General features: G+C 43.1%; 1 protein-coding gene across 1 annotated transcript in view; it reads left to right on the forward strand.

Annotated features, from left to right (window-relative positions):
- usp22 (ubiquitin specific peptidase 22) overlaps nucleotides 1-9,043 on the forward strand; it is a 34,674-nt gene extending 25,631 nt beyond the window's left edge. Inside the window, exons 7-13 of the mRNA XM_083557137.1 lie at nucleotides 15-120; nucleotides 1,079-1,237; nucleotides 1,592-1,718; nucleotides 1,843-1,934; nucleotides 4,591-4,653; nucleotides 4,765-4,914; nucleotides 7,696-9,043. Of these exons, the coding sequence (XP_083413263.1) occupies nucleotides 15-120; nucleotides 1,079-1,237; nucleotides 1,592-1,718; nucleotides 1,843-1,934; nucleotides 4,591-4,653; nucleotides 4,765-4,914; nucleotides 7,696-7,738 (740 nt within the window). The 3' untranslated portion in view covers nucleotides 7,739-9,043. The remainder of the gene's footprint in view (nucleotides 1-14; nucleotides 121-1,078; nucleotides 1,238-1,591; nucleotides 1,719-1,842; nucleotides 1,935-4,590; nucleotides 4,654-4,764; nucleotides 4,915-7,695) is intronic.
- The last annotated feature ends 1,013 nt before the right edge of the window (nucleotides 9,044-10,056 follow it).

Here is a 10,056-nt window from a genome sequence, read left to right on the forward strand (position 1 = left end):
GATCGTCCACCAAGGGGATGACAACGGGAAGAAGGCGAACAACCCGAATCACTGCAACTGCATCATTGACCAAATCTTTACTGGAGGCTTGCAATCGGACGTCACATGTCAAGTCTGCCAGTAAGGCTGTGTGTGTCTGTGTGTCTGTGTCGGTCTCTCTGGGTCAGTCTCGGTCTCTCTGGGTCAGTCTCTTTGTGTCTGTCTGTCTGTCTGTCTGTCTGTCTGTCTGTCTGTCTGTCTGTCTGTCTGTCTGTCTGTCTCTCTCTGGGTCAGTCTCTGTCTCTCTGGGTCAGTCTCTGTCTCTCTGGGTCAGTCTCTGTATCTCTGGGTCAGTCTCTGTATCTCTGGGTCAGTCTCTTTGTGTGTGTGTGTGTCTCTGGGTCAGTCTCTGTGTCTGTCTCTGTGTCTTGGTGTGTGTGTGTGTGTGTGTGTGTGTGTGTGTATTTAATTTATAAGCAATAATAATCAGAATTATTCTAAAATCTGTATATATAATTTATTTGTAATAGCCCTCATGTAAGTGTGTCCAGTACATGGTAAATGTGTGTGTGTGTGTGTGTGTGTGTGTGTGTGAGTGTTTGTGAGAAAGGCCTGGATTGAAGTAAAGTTACTGTTACCACCTGAAGTTGATTACTTACTAGGAATAGCTCATTTATTTAATTCCTCTAATGCTACAGTACTCGTGATGCTCGAGCGGTGCAGCAGCTGTAAAAGCACATCAGCTTCTCTTTTCTCTCCTCAGGCTACATGTTAAAGTGCAAACCTGCAGCCTGTCCAAAGCTCTGATACTGGACTCTCTGTCCATAAACATCATATAGAACTGTGTGTTTCATGACTGTTTGTAGTCACACACCATAAATCACTAATATGTTACTGATGGTCAGTGGATATTCGTACAATTTTAAATCTACATGAATTTACCCTGTTTTTTTATTGTATTACTTGATATTACTTTATTATTATTATTAAGTCCTTGTGCTGGTTTTGCTCACAGCCTATAATATTAAAATCCGAGAAATATTAAGATGTGGAATATAATTCCTTCTTGACAGTAAACATATACACGTTATTCTTGTAGTGGGGTATCGACAACAATAGACCCATTCTGGGACATCAGTTTAGACCTCCCGGGTTCATCCACTCCGTTCTGGCCTCTCAGTCCAGGCTCTGACGGCAGCGTCGTGAACGGAGAGAGTCATCCGAGTGGAGCTACCACACTGACCGACTGCTTACGGAGGTACACACGCGCGCACACATGCGCACGCGCGCGCACACACACACACACACACACACACACACACTCACCTTCAGTTTACTGGGGATTACTGAACACACACACACACGTCTCACACTACAGCATATCTACAGCTATAACCTCACAACATTCTCTCTCTCACACACACACACACACACACACACACACACACACATTTTGCACTTTAGATTATTTACAGGTATAACCTCACAACAACGACACACACACCCACACACCTCTGTACAACATGTGTACAGTTTGATCTGATAAGGTAAATGCTCTGCGGTGTGTGTGTGTGTGTGTGTGTGTGTGCGCGCGCGTGCACCTGTGCTGTAGATTTACTCGGCCTGAGCACTTGGGGAGCAGTGCCAAAATCAAATGCAGCGGTTGCCATAGTTACCAGGAGTCCACCAAGCAACTGACAATGAAGAGGCTCCCCATCGTGGCATGCTTTCACCTCAAAGTGAGTGTGTGTGTGTGTGTGTGTGTGTGTGTGTGTGTGTGTGTGTGTGTGTGTGTGTTTTCCTGACTTTTGAAACATTTTAAACCCACACTAAATTCCAATGTTTCCTTACCATGTGCTCTAGAGGTTTGAGCATTCCGCAAAACTCCGAAGGAAAATCACCACATACGTCTCGTTTCCACTCGAGCTCGATATGACTCCCTTCATGGCCTCCAGGTAAAAACTTTTTTGGTTTACTGTTTAAACATTTAGTACAGTACAATGATCATCCTAATATTTAGAGGTCAAACAATTCATAATTTATTTCGTTAATCGCTAGAACTATTAACTATCAGCAAAAAGTCTATCCGATCGCGTTATATTCCGGGTCGCATTATACAGTACAAGAGTTGCGACTAGAGGTGAATCACTGTTGCTACATGCTGTTTTTTGAAGTGGGGTTTTTAATGTAACTGTGTTTATTTATTTGGAGTGTTACTTTTTGTTTCAGTTTGAATGCATTGTCTTTGATTTTTCTCAATATTTAATAATATATTTAAAATATTCATATATTTTATTTAGTAAATTTTCATGATTCAGTACTTTTTTTTTTTTTAGTAATGTGTAAAAGAGTTCAGTAGTGTTTTACAGTGTTGTTTATTTTCTATACCGTATCTATTTTAGAAACTATCGATTGATCAATCATTTACAGTCCGGCAAGTACAGTCCAACCCGGCTATCGGTCAAATCCATATCAGTCGACCTCTAGTAATATTGTATTTTACACACACACACACACACACACACACACACACACACAGTGAATACAAAAAAAGTCTACACACTTTTTTAATTAAGTGATTATAAAGAAAGTGTGATATAATTAAGCACGAAAGATATATAGAGATATAATAAAGCACACTTTACTATAAGTTATATGTTGGCGCATTTTCTTTTGACCTTGATCTGCAACGTTTCTTCTACTCTTCCTTGCAAAAATGCTCTAGATATATATATTAAATGTGTATTTTAAAACCTAATTTTCCTAACTGAAAGGCGACCTCATAGCAACGTGGCTACCACCACCATGCTTCACAGTGGACATGGTGTTCTCTTTGGTGTTCATGAAAGAGCTTCTGTGCTACATTTCTGTCAGCCAAGACAGCCCCACAACATCCAGAGACTTGAGGTACTCAGGGCGGATCACATCCACCCCCGGTGCCTTGCCACCGAGGAGTTTCTTTACTACCTCGGTGACTTCAGCTTGGGTGATGGACGAGTCCACCTCTGAGCCCTCAGCCTCTGCTTCCTCAATGGAAGACGTGACGGCGGGATTGAGGAGATCCTTGAAGTATTCCTTCCACCGTCCAACGACATCCCCAGTTGAGGTCAACAGCTCCCCACCTCCACTGTAAACAGCATTGGTAGGGCACTGCTTCCCTCTCCTGAGGCGCCGGACGGTTTGCCAGAATCTCTTCGAGGCCAGCCGATAGTCCTTCTCCATGGCCTCACCAAACTCCTCCCAGGCCCGAGTTTTTGCCTCCACAACCACCCGGGCTGCAGTTTGCTTGGCCTGCCGGTACCCGTCAGCTGCCTCAGGAGTCCCACAAGCCAACCAGGCCCGATAGGACTCCTTCTTCAGCTTGACGGCATCCCTTACTACCGGTTGCCACCACCGGGTTCGGGGATTGCCGCCTCGACAGGCACCGGAGACCTTACGGCCACAGCTCCGAGCGGCCGCTTCGACAATGGAGGTGGAGAACATGGTCCACTCGGACTCAATATCTCCGGCCTCCCTTCGGGATCCGGTCAAAGCTCCGCCGGAGGTGGGAGTTAAAGATCTCTCTGACAGGAGACTCGGCCAAACGTTCCCAGCAGACCCTCACAGTACGCTTGGGTCTGCCGAGTCTGTCCAGCTTCCTCCCCCGCCATCGGATCCAACTCACCACCAGGTGGTGATCAGTTGACAGCTCCGCCCCTCTCTTTACCCGAGTGTCCGAAGACATACGGCCGCAGGTCAGATGAAACGACCACAAAGTCGATCATCGACCTACGGCCTAGGGTGTCCTGGTGCCACGTGCACTGATGGACACCCTTATGCTTGAACATGGTGTTCGTTATGGACAAACTGTAACTAGCACAGAAGTCCAATAACTGAACACCGCTCGGGTTCAGATCAGGGGGGGGCGTTCCTCCCAATCACGCCCCTCCAGGTGTCACTGTCGCTGCCCACGTGGGCGTTGAAGTCTCCCAGTAGAACGACGGAGTCCCCAGTCGGAGCACTGTCCAGCACCCCTCCCAGAGACCCCAAGAAGGCCGGGTACTCTACACTGCCGTTTGGCCCGTAGGCACACACGACAGTGAGAGACCTATCCCCGACCCGTAGGCGCAGGGAAACGACCCCCTCATTCACCGGGGTAAACTCCAACACATGGCGGCTAAGCTGGGGGCCTATTAACAAAACCCACACCAGCCCGCCGCCTTTCACCATGGGCAACTCCAGAGTGGTGAAGAGTCCATCCTCTCTCGAGGAGTGTGGTTCCAGAGCCCAAGCCGTGCGTAGAGGTGATCCCGACTATCTCTAGTCGGAACCTTTCAACCTCACGCACAATCTCGGGCTCCTTCCCCCGCCAGCGAGGTGACATTCCACATCCCTAGAGCTAGCTTCCGTGTCCAGGGATCGGGTTGTCGAGGCCCCCGCCTTCGACTGCTGCCCGATCCTCTCAGCACCAGCCCCTTACAGTCCCTCTTTTACACACACACAGACACACACGTGAATGAATTTGGGGAACTGTGTAAATGGTGTCAAATTAAGCTGTGGTAACTGATGAAACCATCTGAACATCTCAGGTGAGTTTTGTGAGCTGTGAATGACGAGTGTTTGTATTTTCAGTAAAGAGAGTCGGATGAACGGACAGTACCAGCAGCCAGTAGACTCGTTAAACAATGATAACAAGTAAGTGCCTCCTCCTGGTTCTCCCTCCACCTCACACACACTACTAGTGATCTCAGCTGCTCTTCCTCCTGAATCTGGTCGTCATCCGTTTCTCCTCCTGTCTTTCTGCAGGTATTCTCTCTTTGCTGTAGTGAATCATCAGGGCACACTGGAGAGCGGCCATTACACCACCTTTATCCGCCAGCATAAGGACCAATGGTTTAAATGTGATGACGCCATCATCACTAAAGCCAGCATTAAGGACGTGCTGGACAGTGAAGGGTCAGTCACACTCGCCTTCGAAAGAATGCCTCTTAGCAAATAGCTAGCATGATCGCTATAGTAGAGTACAAACTACACCCAAAGAGCTTCATAATAATCAATTGCACTACATGTATTACTTAATGTCATCCTTTTCCTATAATATGATCATTTTAATTGTACATACTGCTACAGATATTTTGCTAAATATTGAAATATTGTGTTGTAACCATCTGGTCTCTCGTTCTTCAGTGCTCTCAGATATGTGCATAAACAGAGAGCTGTAACTTTCCAGAATGAACATTTGTTCAGATTTATGTCAGGGTTTGCATTAGAGGTGTTAAAATTACCACAGCAGGACCATCTTCATGTTCTCAGAGTCTGAATCAGCTTTTTAAAAACACACCAACTGGTAGTGAAATTAAAGCGCAAGTTCTTTATTTGGCTCAGAAAACGACCAATCTGTTAAATTAGGTTTCCTCATTAAACATAAAACATGCTTTTAAGAATCTTTTTTAATTGTCTTCAATCAAACCATGGACCCCGACAAGGAACGACATTCTGACATTATAACATTCTGAGCAGTGATGTGAAGATCACTGTTTATCTCTTCTTAATGGCACCTCTCAAAGTTGACGTGTTAGAAGCAGGAAAAAGGGGCGAGGCTCATTGATGCACGTGTGGAGCAAAGGCTGGTCCGTGTGGTCCGATCCAACAGACGAGCTCCTGCAGTTTAAACTGCTGAAGAAGTTCATGCTGTTGATGATCGATATTGTTTTGGCAGTAACACAATATTAGGCAGGCGGTCATAATGTTCTGGCTGATCAGTGTGTATTGTCAGGTATAGAATCATGTGAGGGTGAAGGTGTGGAGTAAAATAGACTCCAGATTTATGTTGAATACATTTGAAGAGGGTGATAAGGACACAGCAGTATGTAGTACCAGGTGGTGAGGATGGTCCACCTGATGGCCAGGCACTTCTTCTTAATCTGTATAGTCTGTGCTTTACTTGGCCTCCTTCGCCGGGATCATGTACAGCACGCGGGACTCCTCTCCCTCCACCACCTCAATGGCCCCTACACCTCTGTCTAACAAATCTGTCTGCAAAACACAAGGGAGTGAACTCTCAGGACCCTCCAACATCTGGCCCTGCATTTAACTGGCAGAAAGCTGGCGTGCACAGGCCTTTTCCCTCTGCCAGTCTGTCTTTTATTGTCGTATTCCTGCCGTATACAGTGCAGTACACAGTGCAACGAAACAACGTTCCCCCCCCGGACCAACAAAAAGGAACTAAGCAAAACTTACAATTTAAAGTGCAAATGTATAACATTTAGTGCAAACAAACAGAGAACATAATACAAGGAGACAGTAAACAGTGACACTGTAGCACAAATCAGTACAGTACAGAAGGTACATGTGGAATGTCCATATAAACATAAACCCTAACCCAGCCTGTGCACTCTGAGGTCATGTCCACACTAATCCTTTTTTTTTTTCCCCCTTGAGAAAACATTTTTTCTCTTTTTTTTTTTTTTTTTTTTTTTTTTTTTTCCTTCAGTCCACACAGATTTTTTTTGTGTCGATTGTGAAAACGAAGGCTTAGAAGGCTTTTAGAAACAATGACGCATTTTAGTCATTGAAGGGTCTAACGTTTTGCATTTTACATTAGTTTTTTTTGGGGACGTTTCAGTGTGGAACGAGCGACTTTTGGGGAAACGATTGAAAACGGTAGTGTGGATGTGGAGCGTTTTTTAGACGGAAACACCATTTGGAAATTTAGACTAAGTCGTCTTTAAAATATAGTAAAAACTCCTCATACCCCTGATAGACAGTCTGCACGGCTGTTTCTAGACAGAGTTGGAGGACTTTGAGGTGTGAACTTTTGCTCTTTAGACAGAATTGAGTTTCGTTTTTGCCGCTAAAGCAGACATGTGAAACTCAGGGACCCCAGACCACTTCCAGCCTGCGGATCCATTATATCTGGTCCTTGAGGTAGTAATATTTCTGTTATAACTGGCACAGTTTGATGCCGTGGGCGCTGCTTGGTTTCTAATCCTAATTCCTGAGACGATGCCCCTACAGGCTTTTCATCTACAGGCTTCTCGAATTCTCCACGTGGAAGTCTGAAGATCTCTGTGTGAGCAACATCTCACTGTTCTAAAGATGAACAAAAGCACACGCAGGAGTCGTCTCACTGACGCACACATTCACTCTGTCCCAGGCACAGAACCCAACCCCAAACATTTATGAACTGACACAAATCCAAGACACGAGTGTCTCAGCAATACATGGAAAAAAACCCTCATGGGGACACACGAGACATCTCAGGGTTACTGATCAGAAGGTCGGGGGGGAGGCCGTCTAAAGCCACAGTATCGCCAAGCTGCCACTCTTGGGGCCCCTGAGCAAGGCCCTTAACTCTCTGCACTCCAGTAGCACTTTATCATGGCTGACCCTGCGCTCTGACCCCAGATTCCTAACTTCACTAACATACGTGAAGAAAGAATTTCACTGTGCTGTAAAGTACACCAGTTACAGCACCAATTAAAAAATCTTGCAATTATAAGGAACAAACTTATAGGCACTGAACTCTTCAATAAAGCTTTATAACTGCTTTATTACCACAAAGCTTCTTTGAGACAACGTGTGTTAAAAGCCGTCGACAAATCAAACTAACCTGAAGTTGGAATCGAATTAAATGTGTTCGATAATCACATTTTTAATCATGTTTTATTAAACTGTTCTGATTACAGACACTTCTGAATTTTAACAGTTCTCTTTTCTTCTCTTTTCTTCTCTCAGATATCTACTGTTTTACCATAAACAGTTCCTTGAGTACGAGTAACCTCTCCACGCAGATGTTGAAGATGTTGGACCATAAGAGTGACTGGAGAAATCGAAGCGGAAAAGCAAAGACGGCAGTCTCACACGAGCACAGCAGGGGGCAGCAACAACAGCAAGAAAACACCACGACTACCATAAATTATTCCTCACGTAAAACACATGAAAAAAACCAAATGCACAGCGACCCGGCTGAGTCGGTGCACACTGGAGTAAAAATTAGTGAAAAGTGACGCAAGACGGAGCTCTGTGCTGTTTACACGTGAAGAGCGACGTCCGTTTATCTGCTCAGCCACAGGTTTATTTTTTTATGCCCTTTTCCACACATTTGATTGGTTCCGATGCATTTCTGACACCGCAGCCGGCGAGGGAGGACGTTTGATGTTAAGTGTGTTGTTGTTTTTTTTATTCGCCTGAATGCAAGAAAACATTATGGTACAAAAGGTTTTGTGGAAACGTCGATAGATTTTAATCCTTTGTGAATTTGAAATACTGTATACCTGCACATGTCTTTCCCCCATTCGACAGGGTGAAGCGATGGAGTATGAAAACAGGCGGAGAGCGAATACGGTCGGCACGTCGTACACATCCGAACTGCTTCTTTCTCACACTGCATTCTTTTTTTTTCTTTTTTTTTTTCCACTGAGGGCAGGGAAATATCGTGTGTGTGTGTGTGTGTGTGTGTGTGTGTGTGTGTGTGTGTGTGTGTGTGTGTGTGTGTATATACCTACATCTATTTTTATAAGACATTGAACTCTCGTTTGAGATACTTCCCCTCCCCCCACCCACATATTTGTCTCTCTCATATTTCTGCTGTTTTGTTTTTTTTTTCCAGGAAATGCAGCTACGTCTTTTTATTATTATTATTATTATTATTATTATTAGAAAATGTAGTCATTGTGAAAAGTTTGGATGACAAAATGTTTCTCATCGAGGGTTGGGTGATGCATTGTGGACAGAATGTTCTCATGTGGTGCATCCTGACATGGCTTGATTCAGCAGTGTTAGCCCTGCTACATGATGCTCGGGTTGTGTGTGGGTCTCTGATGCGTCTATGCAGTTTGTGTGTGTGTGTGTGTGTGCGCGTGCGTGCGTGCGTGCATACATACGTTTGCTCACGTGATCAAGTCCTTGTAAGTGTATGTGTTTGTGTGTGTTTGTGTACTGAATCAGTACTTAAACTTGGCATGCTGTCTAAACTGGACTTTGGGAGAGAAGTGAGTTTTTATAAATGTTAATCATGTATGTATGTATGTATAGTATGTACGTATGTATCATATGTATGTATATAAAACAAATCAATGAAAAATCGTGTTTGTTTTTCCTCATTTTTTTGTATTTATCAAAATCCTCAATTCATTTACATAATTTGCAGATTCTAATAAATGAGCACATCTTAGTGGAGTCTTTGGACTGTTCCTGATTTACAAATAAAAATGTAGTCCCTCCCACACAGGGGTGTCACGGATCACATACGTCACGGTTCGGTACGTACCTCAGTTTATAAGTCAGGGTTCTGTTTAATTTCGGTAAAGTTCGGGGAAGAAATGCGAAAAAATTTATTAACAGTTTATTAACATTTGTGAATTTAATTCATGTTTATTTGTATAGCGTTTTTAACAATGAACATTGTCTCAAAGCAGCTTTACACAGATAATGTGGTGATTAAAAGTAAATATGAATATCAGTTTGCATTTTTAAAACAATTTTAAATAAAATTCCTGCTTGGTTAAATAATATAAAATAATATATTTCCTAAAAATAAAATGGAATAAATCAATTTAATACAATAAACTTATTATATTGGTTAAATTGAGTAATTAATCAAACTGATTAGATAAAAATGAAATAATGCAAAATTAAATAGTTTACTTACCCAATTTTGTAATACAGATGTGTATATACAAGTGTGTGTTTGTGTGTGTGTTAAATTTAATATTGAATTTTCTAAAGATATGATCTACGTATCTGTTCCACTTCTTTCAGCACACTTAACACAAATGACTTCATTCCTTCCATCCTTTATTCCTTCACTCCCTCGATATGTGGAATTGTCAGGATTTTATCCTTTTAAGAGCAAATTTGAAGCCGAATTCAAAATTAGCCGCTAGCCAGGAAGTAGCTCACGCTAGTTCTGAGGTACTGAGTGACCACCACAGTGACACTGCGCTAACTCTGGGTTTTTTTTTTTTTTTTTTTTTTTTTTTTTTTTTTTTTTTTTATACCCCTGCTATTGTTGTACATGTTTTCAAGTTTAATAATAATATTTTTTTTTAAAAATGCATACAAAGTGCGAGGCAGAGACTAAACAAACTTGTGTTC

The sequence above is a fragment of the Silurus aristotelis genome (genome assembly GCF_946808225.1).
Source record: "Silurus aristotelis genome assembly, chromosome: 12".
Classification (NCBI taxonomy): Eukaryota; Metazoa; Chordata; class Actinopteri; order Siluriformes; family Siluridae; genus Silurus; species Silurus aristotelis.